The 20,017-nt window shown below is 38.7% G+C and overlaps 1 protein-coding gene across 1 annotated transcript; it reads right to left on the bottom strand.

Moving 5' to 3' along the window:
* Nucleotides 1-2,300: 2,300 nt before the first annotated feature.
* Nucleotides 2,301-18,448, bottom strand: LOC103204733 (geranylgeranyl transferase type-1 subunit beta-like). The gene is given in 5 exon segments (XM_007949932.1): nt 2,301-3,211; nt 3,600-3,665; nt 16,435-16,463; nt 16,687-16,806; nt 18,396-18,448. Coding segments are annotated over 5 exon segments (1,179 nt in total).
* Nucleotides 18,449-20,017: the final 1,569 nt, after the last annotated feature.

Below are 20,017 nucleotides of genomic sequence, written 5' to 3' on the forward strand. Positions count from 1 at the left end.
CCACTATGGAGTGGATTACCAAACTCATCATAGGGAATAATTATATCTAGCTGCCCACCCACCCAAAACCAGGCCCAGCCAAGTTGACACATAACCAAGGATCACCCCCTTTCTTGACCACCCTCCACTATACCAAGCATGATATTCTCCAGGTAATGGTACTTCAGACAACATGACCAAAGTAAGTGAGAGGAAGCCTGGACATTCTCATTTCCAAGGAGCATTAGGCTGCACTTCTCCTAGGACAGATTTGTTCATTCTTCTGGCGGTCTACAGTACATTCAGTATTATTGGCCAACACCACAACTTAAAAGCATGAACTTTTCTTAGGTCTTCCTTATTCATTGTCCAGCTTTCACATGCATATGAGGCAATTGAAAATACCATGGCTTGAGTTAGGCACACCTTAGTCTTCAAAGAGACATCCTTGCTCTTCAGCACTTGAAAGAGATCTTTTGCAGCTGATTTATCCAGTTCAATATGTCTTGTGATTTCTTGACTGCTGTTTCCATGGGTGTTGATTGTGGAACCAAATAATATGAAATCTTTGACAGCTTCAATCTTTTCTCCATTTATCGTGATGCTGCTTATTGGTTCAGTTGTGAGGATTTTTGTTTTCTTTATGTTGAGGTGTAATCCATCCTGCTGACTGTAGTATTTAAGTGTCATCAGTAAGTGCTTCAAGTCATCTTCACTTTCAGTAAGTGAAGTTGTGTTGTCTGCACATCACACGTTGTTAATGAGTCTTCCTCCAATCATGATACTGCATTCTTCTTCAAATAGACTAGCATCTCAGATTATTTGCTCAGCATACAGATTGAACAAGTATGGTAAAAGGAGACAACCCTGATGCACTCCCCTCCTGATTTTAAACCATGCAATATCCCCTTGTTCTGTTCAAAAGACAGCCTCCTGGTCTATGTACAGGTTTCTCATGAGCACAATGAAGTGTTCTGGAATTCCCATACTTCTCAATGTTATCCAAAATTCATTATGATCCACACAGTCTAATGCTTTTGCATAATCAATGAAACACAAGCAAACATCTTTCAGTTATTCTTTGCTTTGAGCCAAGATCCATCTGGCACCAGCAATGGTGTACCTCATTCCACGTCCTCTTCCAAATCCACCTTGCATTTCTGGAAGATCTCTGTCAATATACTGCTGCAATCATTTTTTAATTATCTTTAGCAAAATTTTACTTGTGCATGAAATTAATGATGTTGTTTGATAATTTCCGCAATCTGTGGGATCACCTTTCTTTGAAATGGGTAGAAATATGGATCTCTTCCAGTCAGTTGGCCAGTTAGCCCTCTTCCAAATATCCTGGCATAGATGAGTAAGTGCCTCCAGCATGACATCTGTTTGTTGAAACATCTCAGTGAGAATTCTGTCAATTTCTGGAGCTTTGTTTTTCACCAATTCTTGCAGTGCAGCTTTTACTTCTTCCTTCAGTACCATTGGTTCTTAATCACATGCTACTTCCTGAGTTGCTGTTGTTGTTGTTGTTATGTGCTGTCGAGTCGGACCCGACTCATAGCGTCCCCTCCTTGGGTTTCCGAGGCAGTATCACTATGGAAGTAGATTGCCCCATCTTCCTTCCGAGGAGTGGCTGGTGGATTTGAACCGCCAGCCTTCTGGTTAGCAGTCAAGTGCCTTAGGCACTATGCTACCAGAGCTCCCAACTTTACTACGTAATAGAATCTTATTAAAGCAATTTTCCTATAGAAAACTATTAGTGAAGCCTATTGATATTTACTATGAAGTTGTTAATTTCATTTATATAGGCCACATAAGTTTAATTGGCACACTTAAGAAAAAAGTAACTAATTCTTTAAAAAAAAAACAGTGGGATTATCTGTTTTCAAAGAATAATCCAAGATACTTAATTCTTCAAGCATTTTTCTACCACTGGCAATCAAACTTTAAAAATAATCACTAAGTGTTCACTGGAGGATTACCAATGCTATATGAAATGTAAACTGTTTGGAAGATTTGTGTTCATTTTACAATATGATATAATTTGTACTGAATTTTTTTTTTTAAAGATAATTATATGCATACAGTTAATCTGCCTCAAAGAACATCTTAGAAATACAATATAAACATTTAAGAACTATGACAGAGTCCACTGTGGTTCATACTTCAACAAAGATTTCCTTGAAACATAGTACAAAGGTTACTGGCTCAAGACCATATCCCAAAGTGACATCAGCATGAAATTTGATTGTATGGTTCCACTTCTTTAAAAAAGTGCATACTTGGTTATACATGGCTTTTAACCTTGAGCTATAATTATGCTACAAATTCCCTCCATTGTCCCAGTTTAAAGTCAATAAAGTGGAGATGGGCACATTCTCTGAACACTGTGTAGAGTCCTTGATTTTCCAGCTCTGGTGGAGATCTCAAAGGTGTTCAGAAGTCCGTGTGCTTACATTCAGAGCAGGGTGTACTTTACAAATTCCACTTTCCTCCATTAGTAACAGACCACAAATCCCAAAGTACGCATGTAGAGCATCTGGATGACTATCTGGCCACTTGGCAAATCCCCCTACTAGACGATCTTGAGTTGATAAGATGTAATTTCTATTTTTCTCAAAGTTAGTGTACTGGAAAATTTTCAGAAGCTTTAGAGTTGCTCTCACCCAAAAAGAATAGCAGGTGTCTACAGGCTTATTAGGTCTTCCATGATAACCATTTTGTTCTCTCATTATACACCATCTCTTTATCCTGTTCAATTCCTTTTCTGAAAACACTTCTTCTAGTTTACCCATCAGACACAGTGACACAATGCCACAAAAAGTTGATCCTCCATGAGATTCAGGTCCAGCTCCCTGTGCCAGTCCATTGTCATAAGACATACTTCTTCTAATATAGTCAATGGCTTTTTTCATATCCATGCCTGACCAATTGTTGAGCATATAGCAAATACAGGAAGCACAGTAAACAAATCTCATGTCATTTTCACTTCCTTCAGGTACAGCACAAAAACTTCCATCTTCTAGCTGAAGGGCTCTCACGCCTGCTAAGCAAGCTTCTTTAATTACTCGGCTTAAGTCGTCTCCAAGAATAACTAAGCCTGAAAGGCCAGTGTAGATCATTGCTATGTGGCCACTATCATAAGGATGCGCTGTTCCAGGATTCTTTGATGGATTGAATGGAATACCCAGATATGAAGAGCCTCGGAATCCACAGCGATTTAAATTTGATCCTTCTGGTTAGCAGTCAGATGCCTTAGGCACCGTGGTACCAGAGATCCTTGTTCTGCGCCATAGTCCTGTGCCATTCTCACAATCAATGGTATGTCTGAGCCCAATACTGCAGCCACTGAGTCAATCCATCTCATTGAAGGTTTTCCTCTTTTTCACTGATCCTTTACTTTACCAAGCATGATGTCCTTTTCTAGGGACTGGTCCCTCATAATAACATGTCCAGAGTACATGAGAAGAAGTCTCGCCATCCTTGTTTCTAAGAAGCATTTATCTTCTGTGGGAAGGACTTGCAGGGAGTAAATCCACTCTATTATATCATCTTTGTTCATGACATCTAAGGAATCCAACATATCCAGTCCAGAGAGTGCAAAAAATGCAATTGTCAACCTGCTGGCCTTGAGTGAAGAATAGCGCTCTGGCAAGACCTGGGGCCAGCACTGGAAGAGCTACTTCCTGAAGTAGATGAAAATCAAATGATTCTTTTTGGTACAGTGACTGTGTATTCCTTCCACCTTCTTGTGATGTTTCCTGCATCAGGCAATATTTTATCCATAGAATCCTTCAATATTGCAACTCAAGGCTTGAATTTTTTCTTCAGTCTTTCAGCTTGAAAGATGCCAAGCGTGTTCTTCTCTTTTGGTTTTCTAACTACAGGTCTTTGCACATTTCATTATAATAATTTACTTTGTCTTCTCTAGGTGTTCTTTGAAATCTTCTGTTCAGCTTTTTCATTTTGTCATTTCTTCCATTTGCTTTAGATACTCTACATTCAAGAGCAAGTTTCAGACTGTCCTTCTGTCATCCGTTTTGGTCTTTTCTTCTATTCCTGTTCTATTTATTTATCTATTTATTTATTTTATTTAATTTTAGGAGCGTGTTTTACATTCAATGTTACATGTACATTTAGTTTCATTCCCCATTTACCATGTCCAACCCTAACCCAGTCTCCTCCCCTCCCTACCCTGTACCTTCCCCCTGTGCCCCTCGTATTTATGCACTCCTGTTTGTCTTCCATTTCCTCAATTTGAATGTTGGTCCTCTGGTGTTCCGTGGTCTACTGCTCTAAGGGATGTATTACCATAGAGTATGTGGGTGAGTCATCCTAGGTTGAGTGGTCTGTGTGTACATCTTGTTAACTATTGGGCTGAAAGCCAGCCCCTGGGGGTGCATTTTATTCCAGGCGCAGAATGTATTCCAGGGCTATATATTGGGGGTTCTCACCAGATTTCATCTGACCAGTAATTCTGGTCATTATTGAGATTTTGGATTTTGTTTCACATTTTCCCTCCCAGTCTATTCAGGATCTCCAGATTTGATCCTTTCCTGAGTATTTAGCATTGGTAGCCAGGCACCATCTAGTTCTGGTCTCAAGGGTCATCGTGTCCTAGGGCTGATTGCTTACACATACCTTTTTTTTTTTTTTTTTTTTTTGCATTCTTTGCTTCTGATGCTGGGAGACCATTAGCTGCATCTTAGATGGCCGCTTGAAAGCTTTTAAGACCCCAGTTGCTACTCACCAATGTGGGATGTGGAGCAAGGCTTTTATACATTTTGTTGTGCCAATTGTGTCTGGTGTCCCCCAGTACTATGGTCCTGAGACAGTAGATCTATTGGATCTCTCTCCCATAGTGTCTGATTATCTGTGGGGGATTACTCTATTGTTTCTGTAAGGACTGCAGGTATTTTGTATCACTGGTGTCTATGCAAGATTAGCCTCAGCTGAATCTATCCTTCTTCTAGAGTATACCTCTGTTCACTGACCCTGTTTGAGCATCACAGGTGTTTATGTGTTTATCTGTAGCCTGGTTTTTTTTGTGTTAATGGCAAAATTTATCCCAGTAACCTACTAAGTGAGTTCCCTTTCCCAAGCAAACCCTTCTTTGTCTTTTTACAGTAATGGGCTCATACAGTACTTGTCTTTCTGCAATTGACTTACTTCACTCAGCATAATGTCCTCCAGGTCCATCCACATTGTGAGATGATCGCGTATCTCTCATTGTCCTTTAATGTAGCGTAGTATTCCATTGTGTGCATACACCGTAATTTGGTCATCCATTCAAATGTTGATGAGCATTTAGGCTGTTTCCATCTCTTTGCTATAGTGAATTGTGCTGAGAGGAACATAGGTGTACACATGTCTGTTTGTGGGCTATCTCTCACCTCTTGAGGATATATTCCTAGTAATTGAATTGCTGGATGAAATGATACTTCTATTTTTGTTTTTTTTTTTTTTTAAGGAAACGCCATACCGTTTGCCACAAAGGTTGTACCATTTTACAATCCCACCAGCAAGGCACAAGAGTTCCAATCTTTCCACAACCTCGCCAGCATTTGTTATTTTCTTAGCTTTTGAACTTTGCTGTTATGATTGGGGTGAGATGATATCTCATTGTTGTTTTGATTGCATCTCTCTAATGATTAATGATCGTGAGCAATTTCTCATGTTTGTTGGCTTCCTGTATATCTTCTTTGGTGAAGTGTCTGTTCAAGTCTTTTGATGATTTGTGATTTGGGTAATTTGTCTTTTTGGTGTTGATATGTTGAAGTTTTCTATAGATTTTGGAGCTAAGTCCTTTATCAGATATGTCATAGGCAAATATTTTCTCCTAATCTGTAGGTTCTCTTTTTACCCTTTTGATGAAGTCTTTCGATGCACATAAAAATTTAATTTTTAAAAGATCCCAGTCATCTAGCTTCTCTTCTATCTCCTGCACATTCTGGGTTATGCTTGCTAGTCTATTTATGCCATAAATTAGGGCTCCCAGATTTGCCCCTATTTTATCTTTGATGAATTTTATAGTTTTGGGTTTTACATGTAAATCTTTGATCCAGCTTGAGTTTGTTTTTGTGTATGGGGTGAGGTTGATCTTGTTTCATTTTTCTGCAAGTGGATATGCAGTTTTGCCAGCACCATTTGTCAAAGAGGCTGTCTCTTCCCCATTTAATGGGTTTTGGGCCTAGTCAAAGATCAGTTGTCCATAGATGGATGGGTCTATATCTGGACTTTCAATTCTGTTCCATTGGTCTCTCTGTCTATCATTGTACCAATACCATGCTGTTTTGACTACTGTGGCTGTATAGTAGTTCTTAAGATCTGGTAGTGTGAGACCTCCCACTTGTTTTTCTTCTTGAGAAGTGCTCTGCTTATCCAAGGTATCTTTCCTTTCCATATGAAATTAGTAATTATTTTTTCCATGTCCTTAAAAAATTTTGTTGGAATCTGGATTGGAATTGCTTTAAATGTGCAAATTGCTTTAGGTAGTATTGACATTTTCATAATATTCAGTCCACCTACCCATAAACAAGGTAGATTCTTCAATTTATGTAGTGTCCTTGTTGTCTCTTGTAGCAGTGTTTTATATTTTTCTTTGTATAGGTCTTTTGTGTCTCTGGTGAGGTTTATTCCTAGATATTTTATCTTTTTAGTAGCTATTGTAAATGTATTGTTTTCCTTATTTCTTTATCACAGGACTCATTGTTGGTGGAGAGGAATCCAACTGATTTTTGTATGTTGACCTTGTATCCTGCCACTTTGCTAAACCTCTCTATTAGTTCCAGTAGTACTTTTTATTGAGTCCATTGGGTTTTCTATGTACAGGATCATATCATCTGTAAATAGAGATAGTTTTAGTTCCTCTTTGCCAATTTGTATGCCTTTTATTTCTCTTTCTTGCTGTATTACCCTAGCCAGGACTTCCAATACAATGTTAAATAAAAGTGGTGATAGAGAGCATCCCTGTCTGGTTCCTGCTCGTAAGAGGAATGCCTTGAGTCTTTCTCCATTAATAATGATGTTGGCCATTGGCTTTGTATATATAGCCTTTATTATGTTGAGGAATTTCCCTTCTATCTCTATTTTGCTGAGAGTTCTGAACAGGAATGGATATTGGATTTTATCAAATGCCTTTTCTGCATCGGTTGATATAATCATATGGTTCTTTTGTTTTGTTTTGTTCATGTGGTGGATTACATTGATTGAATTTCTGATGTTGAACCATCCTTGTAAATATAGTATGAATCTCAGTTGGTCTGGGTGTAATAATTTTTTGATATGTTGTTGGATTCTGTGGGCTAGGATTTTGTTAAAGATTTTTGAATCTATGTTCATGATGGATATTGGTCTGTAGTTTTCCTTTCTAGTAGTGTCTTTTCCTGGTTTTGGTATTAGTGTTATGCTTGCTTCATAAAATGAGTTTGGGAATATTCCATCTTTTTCTATGTTCTGGAATAGCTTGAGTAGTATAGGTGCCAACTCTTCTCTGAATATTAGGTAAAATTCTCCAGCGAAGCCGTTTGGCCAGGTCTTTTTTTTTGTAGAAAGTGTTTTTTTTTTTTTTTTTCTAATGACCTGTTCAATTTCTTCTTTTGTTATAGGTCTGTTCAAGTTTTCTATCTCTGAGTGGGAGAGTTTAGGTAAGTCTTGTGATTCTAGAAACTTGTCTATCTCTTCTAGGTTCTCAAATCTATTTGAGTACAGTCTTTCATAATATTCTGTCAGTATCTTTTTTTTTATTTCAGTTGGTTCTTTTGTGATGACACCATTTTCATTTACAATTATTGTGATTTGGATCTTCTCTTTCCTTTCATTAGGTCTGCCAAAGGTTTATCAATTTTATTAATCTTTTCAAAGAACCAGCTTTTTGTTTTGTTGATTTTCTCTATGGATTTTTTGTTTTCTGTTTCTTTTATTTCTGCATTGATCTTTATTATTTCCTTGCTTCTAGATACTGTAGTATTTTTTTGTTGTTCTATTTCTAGTTGTTGGAGTTGATGGGTTAGAGTGTTGATTTTCTTTCTTTCCTCTTTTGATGTATGCCTTTATTGCTATAAAATGTCTGCTGAGTACTGCTTTCACTGTGTGCTATAGGTTTTTGTATGATGTGTCTTCATTCTCATTTGTCTCTAGGAATTTTTTTTTTATTTCAGTTTTTATTGATTCTATTACGATTCTATTATTTGAGCACTGAGTTGTTTAGCTTCCATATGTTTGATGCTTTTTCCTTGCTCTTCCTATAATTAATTTCTAATTTTATAGCATTGTGGTCTGAGAAGATGCTTTGTAGTATTTCAATGCTTTTAAATTTATTAAGGCTTGTTTTATGTCCTAAAGTATGGTCTATTCTAGAGAAGGATCCATGTGCACCGGAGAAGAATATGAATTATGCTTTTGTTGAGTGAAATGATCTGTATATGTCTATGAGGTCAAGTTGGTTGATTGTCTTGTTGAGTTCTTCTGTATTTTTGTTGACTTTTTTTCTAGTTGACCTGTCCCTCTTTGAAAGTGGTGTGTTAAAGTCTCCTACTACTATTGTAGAGTTGTCTATTATCCCTTTTAATTCAGTTAAATTTGCATCACATATTTTGGAACACTTTCATTGGGTGCATAAATATTTATTATTTTAATGTCGTTTTGTCAATTAACACTTTCGGCATCATATAATGTCCTTCTTTGTGTCTTATGATGTTTTTCACCTTAATATCTATTTTATCAGAAATCAATATTGCCACTCCTGCTCTTTTTTGGTGTCCATTGGCTTATTATTTTCTTTTTTTTTTTCATCCCTTCACTCTTAATTTGTTTTTATCTTTGTGTCTAAGGTGGGTCTCTTGTAGGCAGCATATCAATGGGTCTTCTTTTCTTATCCAGTCTGCCGCTCTCTTTCTCTTGATAGGTGCATTTAATTCATTCATATTGAGTGTGATTAGTGATAGGTATGAATTGATTGCTCTCATTCTATTGTGTTTTTTGTTGTGTTGTTGGTGTTTCCTTGGTTCATATACTTTTCTGTGCTGAGTTAGGTTTGTTGGCTAAACCTTTCTCCCTTTTCTTCTTTACTGTTGGTTTTGTGCTTGTTAAACCCATACGTTTTCCTTTCTTCTGGATTTTCTTAGGGAGATTGTTACTTTTCTCTGTGGTTACCATGGAGTATATTCTAGTTTCTACATTTTTAGAATAGTGTGTACTGTGAGGACATTGTCTCCATTAAGAAGTTTGTACCTAGAAGTTTTATTCCCTCTGATAGGTTAGTTGCTGTTGTTATGTGCTGATTGACTTCTTGGTTTTTAGAGTATAATGTTTTATGGTTTTATTTTGAGTTTCTATTTCTGATTTGGTTTTAGTGTTGATGCCACGTATCCTGATTTTGTTGATCTCTGTTGTGAGTTCTCTATTAGAAGAATTTCCTTAAACATTTCTTGTTGGGTTAGTCTGCTTTTTTATAAAATCCCTTAATTTCTGTTTGTCTGAGAATGCTTTGATTTCACCCTCATATTTGATGGGTAATTTAGCCAGATATAGGATTCTTGGTAGGAAGTTCTTTTCCTTCAGTGTTTTATATATGCTGTCCCATTGCCTTCTTGCCTGCATGCTTTCTGCAGAGTAATCAGAGCTCAACCTAACTGTTTTATTTTTATAATTTATTTTATTTTTTTTTTAATTTTTTTTTGTCCTGGGCAGCTTTCAAAATTTTTTCTTTGTCTTTGGTTTTGGAGAGTTTGATTATAATATGCCTTCGTGTTTTTCTCTTGGGATCTATCTTGTGTGGGGTTCTATGAGCTTCTTGGACAAATATCTTTTCTTCTTCCATGATATAGGGGAAGTTTTCTGTTAATAGGTCTTCCACAATTTTCTCGGTGGTTTTTTTTTTTTTTTTTTTTTCACCTTTTCTTGTTCTGGAATTCCAACAAATCTTATGTGGTTTATTTTCATGTCATCCCATATAATTCTTAGGTTCTCTTCATTTCTCTTAAATCTTTGTTCTGATTTTTCTTCATACAGGCTGGTGTCCAGGGATTTGTCTTTTAGTTGGAATATGTGTTCTTCAGCCAGTTCTGACCTACTCTTTTGTGCTTCTACTGTGTTCTGTAATTCTGTAATTTTGGAATTCATCTTCTGGATTTCTAACTGCTGTTTTTGTATGAGTTCTCATTGTGCATTAACCTTATTATTTTGTTCTTGAATTATTTTCCTGAGTTCTTCCAGGGAACTGTCTGTGTTCTCCTTGTTCCTGTTTGGATTTCCTTAGGCTCTAGTAAAGCTCTATAAACATATCTTCTAAATTCCTTCTCAGATAATTCTATTGCCTCCTCTTCCTCCATGTTTAATGAGGCCTTTGTTTGTGGTTTTGCTTCTAATGCCTTGTCTTGTTTTTTTGTTTGAATTGAGGTTGCCTGTTGTTTCCTAGATATTTTGAGGTTATCTTTGACTGTTGGTTATGTATTGATTTCTTTTATCTTGGTTTCCTGGTTTAATATTTTGGAAAGGTGAAGCTGGTGGGTTTTTTTTTTTTTTTTTTTCCTTTAGTTATTAATTCAGGTATGCTGGGTTGCTCAGCAATTTTCTTTGTGATGGTGAAATCACTGTGTGAGATGTGGATATGGGTTTCTATTTGTTGTAAAGAGAGTTTAGAATTCAAACCAAGAGGTTTTATGTTGGCTGAATGTGGTTTCTTCTATTGGATGAGTGAAGTTACTGGTGGAGAAGGTGGGAGTGGAAGAAGGAAAGCTCGCTGTTGTTAGGGGCAGTTTCTAGGGCTTTGAGTGGGTTGCTACTGATGATGTCGAACTGTTATTTACAGGCCTGCAGTTCAATTTCAGCAAAAACTCCAGTTGTTAGTTGGTTGCCACTTTCCGCCAGGTTCAGATACATGCAAAAACCCCACTCCTGAGACCCCTCAATGCCAACAAGGTGACCCAAGACAACTTCTTGTCTCCGCGATCTGCTGTGGGGGTTTCTCTCTCTGGCCCCACCTGCCTGTGGCGCCAGCCCAGACCATGATCTGCCTTGAGAGTTCCTTGATAGGTTCACCACCTGAGGTGCCAAAGATCTGCTTGGTTTCAGTGGTGCTGGAGTTGAGAGAGTGCCTGCTAGTAATCTGTGGTCCCAATATTACTGATAAAGTCAAGTGCAGGCCTCTCAGTGCCACTAAGTTGACCAAGCCTACTTGGTGACCCGCTGCAGGGACACCTCCCTGGGCCTGCCCTCCTCCAGCACCAATGGACTCTCTGCTCGGGCTTCAGGAGCACTGGATGTGCCTGTTTGCACCTAGCCGACCCAAGTTACCAATAAAATCAGGTGCTGAAGGTAGATCCTTGGGGTGATCGCTGGTATGCTGTAGTGGTCACTGGCATACTGGTGTGGTGTGTCTTCTGCCTTAACCCAGGGAGGTCTGGAATGGCCATTCTTGCCTACTGGACACTCCCCCAGGGAAGTCTCCAATGGCCTTTCTCAGCTGCCTGTCAGTGCTCTGCAGGATATTTCTCCTTATTTTTTTTCCCCTATACCTTTCTCCTCTCTAATTCTACTTCTCTGAGTTTGGTACACTGACTCAGTGATCTGTTCAGAGCACCAGAATCCCTAATTCAAACCCCTGTACCTAGTTTTTCAAGCACTAAGATGTTAGAGTGAAATAGTGTGGTGATTACTGATGAGACTTCATTTCGAATCTTACTCCTCTCTTTTTAATGACCTTTCACTTCCTTCATTTATGATGTTCTTGATGTCATCCCACAATTCATCTGATTTTCAGTCATTGGTGTTCAATGTGTCAAATCTATTTTTCAGTTCATCTCTAAATTCAGGTGGGATATAATCAAGGTCATATTTTGGCTCTTGAGGATTTGATTTAATTGTCTTCAGCTTGAAGTTAAACTTGCATAGGAGCAATTTATGGTCCATTCCACAGCTTTGATTTGGCTGAAGTTATTGATCTTCTCCATTGCTTCATTCCACAGATGTAGTCTATCTGATTCCTGTGTATTCCATCTGTCAAAGTCCATGTGTATAGCTGCCATTCGTATTGTGGGAAAATGGTATTTGCGATGAAAAAGTTGTTGGTCTTGCAAACTTCTATCATGTGATCTCTGGCATCATAGCTATCATCAATGCCAAATTTTCCAACTACCATGGATTCTTTTTTGTTTCCAACTTTTGCATTCCAGTCACTTGTAATAATCAATACATCTTGATGGCATGTTTGGTCAATATCAGACTTTAGAAGTTGGTAAAAATCTTCAATTTCCTCATTTTTGTCTTTGGTGGTTGGTGTGTAAATTTGAATAATAGTAATAGTACTAACTGGTGTTCTTTGTAGGTGTATGGGAACTATCCTATCACTGACAGCATTGTACTCCAAGATAGATCTTTGAAACATTTTTTGTGACCATGAATGTAATGCCATTCCTCTTCAAAATGTCATTCCTGGCATAGTAGATCATACAGTTGTCTGATTCAAAATGGCCATAACCAGTCCATTTCAGCTTACTAATGCCTAGGGTATTGATCATTATGTGTTTCATTTCATTTTTGACAACTGCCAGTTTTCCTAGGTTCCAACTACATATATTCCATGTTCTGATTATGAATAGATGTTTGCAGCTGTTTCTTCCCACTTTGAGTCATCTCACATTGGCAAATTGAGGTCTCAGAAGTTTTATTGCATCGACATCATTAAGGTAGATTCTATTTTGATTTGGCAGCTCTTCTCCAGTCTTATTTTGAGTGGCTTCCAATGTGAGGGATTTATCTTCTGGCACTATATGAAACAATGTTTCAGTGCTATTCATAAAATTTTCCAGTAATATATCAGACAGTGTTTCACTGCTATTCATATGGTTTTCACTGGCCAATTCTTTGAGAAGTGGATGGCCCCTTCCTTCTTCTGAGTCTGTCTTAGTCTGGAAGCTCCACTGAAACCTGTCCACCAAGGGTGACCCTGCTGGTATGTGAAATACCAGTGGCATAATCTCCAGCCTCACAGCAAGACACAAGCTACCACAGCACAACAAGCTGACAGACAAATAATATTTTTTTAGTACATGTATAAACCAAAAAATATATACATATATATGTATATACATAAACATTAATTATTAATCCTGGAACATTCTTGGTATAGAAATACCAAGAAATATATGTATATGTAAATAAGGAGCTCTGGTGGTGCAGTACCTAAGGCATTTGCTTACTAACCAGAAGGTTGGTGGTTCAAACCCACCAGCTACTCCATGGAAAGAAAATTAGGCAATCTACTTCCATAACGATTAACTTCCTTGGAAGGAAACCCAATGGTGGTAGCTATGAGTAAGAATTGAATCAATGGCTGGAACATTCTAGGTATATGTGAGAGAGAAACTCACTGCCATCAGGCTCTAAGGGACCACTAGGCTAGAAGTCTGAGTTCAGACTACCAAGGGAAGACTAAGCTAAAAGTCCAAATTCAGAGTGCCAGCTCTAGAGGCTGGATGGAGGCCCCTAGACCTTGAGGTTCATTCAGTTCTGCCTGTTGTTCCAGGCCTGTTAGAGTAAGCTGAAAGCTTCTCCTGACTAATGCAGCTGCTGTCTGCTGAAGCTGATGAGTCCAAGATCAGCAGGCTAAGTGGCAGATTGTTGGTCACAGGCTGCAAAAGGCAACAATCCCAAGATTGGAAGGCAACACAAAAAGTCACTAGTTCAAGTCCAGAAACTGGAGATGATGACAGGCCAAACACAAAAGCTCAGAATGAGCAAAAACTAGAGACCTTTTCCAAAGCTCTTCCATAAATACTGGAACCAAGCCATATCCCAAAAGCAACTCCCATTCAACTGATTAGCTTCTCACAGCAGATTTCACTGTGGAGATGATTACACCATGTCAAATCTTATCATAAGGAATAATTACATCCAGCTGCCAAGCCACTCAAAATCATGACCCAATCAAGTTGCCACACAACCTTAACTACCACAGCTCTGGACTGCCAGAAGAGTGAAGAAATCTGTCTTGGAGGAAGTAGAGCCAGAATGCTCCTTAGAAGTGAGACTGGCCAGACTTTGTGTCAAGTATTTTGGCCATGTTGTCAGAAGGGACTTCCTGGAGAAGGATATCATGCTTGGTAAAGTAGAGGATAAGTGAACAAGGGAAGGATCCTCAATGAGAGGGATTGACACAGTGGCTACAACCATGTTTTCAAGCATAGAAAAAAATTGTGAGGATGGTGCAAGCTTGGGCAGTGTTTTGTTCTTTGTACATAGGGTCACTATGAATCAGAGCTGACTTGATGACACCAAGCAAAAACAATGACAAAGAAACCTCATCTTACTTTCTCTAGAAAGAGATGGGCTTACAGCTTCAGAGTCACAGCACAAGCACCACATATAAGACATGAATGTTGACATTTATGCCATGAAATAAAGCCTTATATTTTGTAGTAACAGGCCTAATAGTCCTAAAACAAAACCCAGACTCTTATCATAAGAGTGGCTGAATTACAACACCAATTAAATTCTCAACCTCAAATGGTACCTGAAGTTAAAATCATTGGGAAGAAATGGGATCCTAAAACAATACATAAACAGATAATAGGGAAGTTGTGGACATTGAGTCCCTGAATTCCTTTGAATCACTCCTACCGACAGAACCAGATTTCTTATTCTCATATGAAGAGATTACTCCACATTTTTATCCTAAGCCACCACCACCCCAGGAAACCATTATTCCTTCCAACCCTATCTGACAAGATTAACCCAGTTATACCTGAAGACTCTTTGTCTGAGGTATCCCTTGGGGCAGCACCTGGATTACTGCCTGAGGCATATGTTTTAAAAGACATTGCTGAATGTACCCTGGCTATACCTCCAACACCCATTTTTGCATCCAGATTTATAACTAGACTTAAGTCCCAGCAAGACCCAAGAGGTGAAGTACAAAGTGTGACCCGGGAGGAGGCATGCTGCATTCCCAAAGTTCTGCTTGATTTTTCTAATATATACCAACAGAAACTTGGGGAATATGGGTAGGGATGACTATTAATAGTGTGGGATAATGATACAAGGAAGTTAAAGAGGATCAATCTGAGTTTATTTATATAGGCCCACTATACACAGATTCTTCATTCAACATTTCAGCTTGAGAGGTTAGAAAAGTACTTCATAGTTTATTTCATTGGTTCACTGAAGCATGGATTAAGTGGTGGCCTACACTAAATCAAGTTGAAATGCCAGACTTGCCTCTGTATATTTTAAAATAAGGTATACAAAAGCTTAAGGAAATTGCCATGTTAGAGTGTCTTTATTAAGTTATATCCACACACCCACCAATGGAATGCTCAAAGGACACACCCTTTATCACATTGGTGAGTGACAAATTTGTGAAAGAAGTCCTAACATCCTTGAAGACTGCTATGATTGCTATTTTATGTAAGTCAGATTTGACAGTTGGAACTGACCTAACTGAATTAAGACACCTAACTACAAAGGAAGGTTGGGCAATCTACTTCTGTAGTGATACAGCCTCGGAAACCCAAGGAGGGGTCATTATGAGTCGGGTCTGATTCAACGGCACATAACAACAACAACAACAAACTACAATGGACTGATTGTATCTTGTGGTGGTAGGATCTAAGTGACAGCACTTAACTGACAAAGACAAGATGAGCATAGAAAGCAGAGTCAAAGTAATCAGAGTAGTCTAACTCATGTGGACTTATGACATTGGCTACTTAGACATGGTGTCCCTAGGAGTGAAGAAGATGGGAAATCTATTGAACATTTACTCGATCTGTATAAGCAGAAAAATTCTAGGTCAAGTGAATGGCAGTCTAACTTAATCATCAGAATAGAGAGTAACAGCCCTTCAACTGACTCCCATATTTGAGTTAGTTTACCAACCCAAAACCCCTTTAATGAAAGGGAAGCCAGGTCCTTGAGGAAGAACCTCACTATACTGCCAAAAATTTATACTGTTAATTGTCCTCCCAGCTTTCTCCAAAGGGATCTATAGCCTTTGACAAGAGTGACTGTTCATTTGGGAAAAGGAAATAATGAGTTTTTGGGAATTATTGGACACTGACCCCAAATTGACACTAATTCCAAGAAACCCAATACATCACTGTGGCCCACCAATCAGAGCGGTGCATATGGAGGTCAAATTATTAATGGAGTCTTAGTTCGGCCCCATCTCACAGTAGGCCCAGTGGGTTCTCAAGCCCTACCTGTAGTGATTTCCACAGTTCCAGAAAGCATAATTGGAAAAGACATACTCAGCAACTGATATAACTGAATCCCTCATATGTTGAGTAAGGGTTATTACTCAAAGCTGAGTGAAAACCATTAGAATTTCCTTTATCTAGGAATATCAGTTAACCAAAAGCAATATTATATTCTTGGAGGGATTGCAGAGATTATTTCCACCATCAATGACAAAGGATGCAGGGGTGGTGATCCCCATCACATTTCCATTCAACTCACCTTTTTGGCCTGTGCAGAAACAGATGTATCTTGGAGAATAACAGTGGATTATCATAAACTTAATCAGGTGGTGACTACAATTACAGTTGCTGTTCTATATGTGGTTTTATTCCTTGAGCAAATTAATATATCTCCTGGTACCTGCTATGCAACTACTGATCTGGCTAATGTCTTTTCCTGGTGTTTCAAAGGAACACCAGAAGTAGTTTTCCTTCAGCAGGCAAGACCAGAAATATACTTACACTGTCTTACATCAGAGGTATATTAGCTCTCCAGTTCAATGTCATAACTTTGTCTACAGGGACCTTGATCACCATGCCATTCCACAAGACATCACACTGGCCCATTACATTGGTAATATGCTGATTGGACCTAGTAAGGAAGAAGTATAAATGACTCTAGACTTATTAGTAAGACACTTGCATTCTACAGGATAGAAAGTTAATCTGATAAAAATTTGGACTTCTTCCAACTTAGTGAAATTTCTAGGGGTCCAGTGATATGGGAAATATTGAGATAATTCTTTTTAAGGTGAAGGACAAGTTGTTGCATCTGGCCCCTCCTACAACTAAAAGGAGGCACAGTGCCTAGTGAGTCTCTTTGGATTTTGGAGGCAACAAAGTAAAGGTGGAGTGTTATGTCAGCCATTTTATCAAGTGACTCAAAAAGCTACTATCTTTGTGTGGGGTCTAGAATAAGAGAGGGCTCTGCAACAGGTTAAGGCTACCTTGCAAGCCACTCTGCCCCTTGACCCAGATGATCCAATGATGCTTGAAATGTTAATGGAAAATAAATAAATATGCTGTTTGGAGATTTGGCAGGCTTCTATTGCTGAATCAAAGTGCAGACCCTTAGAATTTTGGAGCATAGCTGTGCCATCCTCTGCAGATAACTACTATCCTTTCGAGAAACAGTGTTTGGCTTGTTACTAGGTTGTAGTAGAGACTGAACACTTAACCATGGGCCACCAACGTTAAACCTGAGCTGCATAATAAACTAGGTGTTGTCTGACCCACAGAGACATAAAGTTGGACATGCACAGCAGCACTCCATCATTAAATAGAAGTGATATATACGAGATCAGACTCAGTTGGACCTGAGGGCACAAATAAGTTACATGACGAAGTGCTCAAAAAGCATATGATCTCCACTTCTCTCACATTACTTTCCCTCTCCCATTCTGCACCTATGGCCTCATGGAGAGTTCCTTATGATCAACTAACTGAGGAAGAGAAAACTCAAGCCTGGTTTACAGATGATTCTGTGCAATAGGCAGACACCAGTTGAAAGTGGACAGTGGCAGCACTATAGCCTCTTTCTGGGACCTTCCTAAAGGACAATTGTGAATGGAAATCCTTCCAATGGGCAGGACTATGAGCCATCACCTTTACTTTGCTTGGAAGGAGATGGCCAGATTGTGACTGTATACCGATTCATGGACTGTGGTCAATGTTTTGGCTGTACGGTCAGAGACTTGGAAGGAACATGATTAGAAAATTGGTGTCAAAGAGGTATGGAGAAGAGGCATGTGGAAAGACCTCTCTGAATGGGCCAAAGAAGTGAAAGTATTTGTGTCTAATGTGAATGTTCAACAGAGTTATCTAGACAGAGGAAGATTTTAACAATCAAGAGTATAGGATGACAGGGTCTACAGAAATTAGTCATCCTTTTTCCCTGGATACTCCTATCATTGCCCAACAAGCTCATGAACAAAATGGCCATGGGGGCAGGGATGGAGGTTATGCATGGGCTCAAAAGTTTGGATTTCTACTCATCAAGGATGATGTTGCTACAGCCAATGCTGAGTACCTAATCTGCTAGCAGCAGAAAGCAACACTGAGTTGCTGATATGGCATCATTTCTCAGGGTGATCAGACAGCAATTTGGTGACAGGCTGATTACACTGGACAGCTTCCATCATGCAAAGATAGTATTTTGTTCTTACTGGCATAGGAACTTACTCTGGATACAGATTTGCCTTCCCTACACTTAATGCTTCTACCAAAATTATCATCCGTAGACTTACAGAATGCCTTACTCACCATCATAGTATACCACACAGCATTTTATCAGATCAAGAGACACACTTCACAGCAAATGAATTATGGCACTGGGCCCATACTCATGGATTTCAATGGTCATACCATGTTGTCCATCATCCTGAAGTAGCTGCCTGGATAGAATAATGGAATGACCTTCTAAAGACACAATTTTGGTGCCAGCTAGATGGAAATATCTCACTGGGTTGGGACAATGTTCTTCAGGAGGCTATGTATGCTCTGAACCAGTGGCAAATATATGTTGCTATTTCTCCCAAGCCAGGATTCATGGGCCCAGAAATCAAGGGGTGGAAATTGGAATGGCACCACTTGCTATTACTCCTAGTGACCCACTTGCAAAATTTTTGCTTCCTAGTCCCATGACTCTATGCTCTGTGGGTCTAGAGGTCTTAGTTCCAAAGAGAGGAATGTTCTCACATGGAAACACAACACTGATTCCATTGAACTGCAAGTTAAGAATGTCACCTGGCCACTTTGTGTTCTTCATGCCTCTGGATCAACAGGCAAAGAAGGAAGTTACCACGTAAACTGCAGTCTTTATGATCCTGACACAAAATAAACTAGATGGTCCCTAGGTACCATTGTTGATCTCTCAGAAAAGGATCACAATAGGAGGTCCTGGATAAAGTGGGAGAAAAACATGGAACAAAGCTCAAAATCATAGAAATGACTACACTTATTGGTCTGATAGAGACTAGTGGAACCACCAAGACTGTGGCCAATAAACACACTTCAAGCCTGGAACTGAACTCACCACTGTGACTCAACTTTCAGCTAAATGATAGACAGACCTATAAGGTAAACAATAGCACCAAGAAGGTACACAATCTTTAGAATAATTAACTGTATGAGATCAAAAGGACCCAAGAATGAAGCTCAGAAGACAGGAAGGGATAGGAAAGAAAGATGAATGGAAATGAGAAAAATAGGGATGAAATTACTTTGTGGGTATTGCAATCCATGGCACAAAACAAAATGTGTATGGATTGTTGGATAGAAAACCAACTTGCTCTGTAAATTTTAACCAAATCAAAATAAAATATTTAAGAAAAAAAAGAAATTATCATATTGGCTTGTGTGACTGACCCTGATTACCAAGGGGAAATTGGATTAATATTACATGATGGAGGTAGAAAAAAAGTATATCTGGAATGTAGGAGATTCTCTAAGGTGTCTCCTAGTACTGCCATGCCCTGTGATTAAAGTCAATGGAAGACTACAGCAACTCAATTCCAACATGACTACCAATGGCCCAAACCCTTCAGGAATGAAGGTTTGAGTCCCTCCACCAGAGAAAGAATCATGACCAGCTGAGGTGATGGCTGAGAGGAAATTTGGAATGGGTGGTGGAAGAAGGTAGTTCTAAATACCAGCTATGACCACATGACCAGTTTTACAAATGAGAACTATAACTGTTGTTGAGTGTGTCTTCTTTGTTTATTATGCATATATGCATGTGCATATATATATATATATATATGTATGTGTGTGTGTGTGTATGCATATACATATATATATATATA

This window comes from Orycteropus afer, unplaced genomic scaffold (genome assembly GCF_000298275.1).
Source record: "Orycteropus afer afer isolate SDZICR_OR568_19922 unplaced genomic scaffold, OryAfe1.0 scaffold00257, whole genome shotgun sequence".
Lineage (NCBI taxonomy): Eukaryota > Metazoa > Chordata > Mammalia > Tubulidentata > Orycteropodidae > Orycteropus > Orycteropus afer.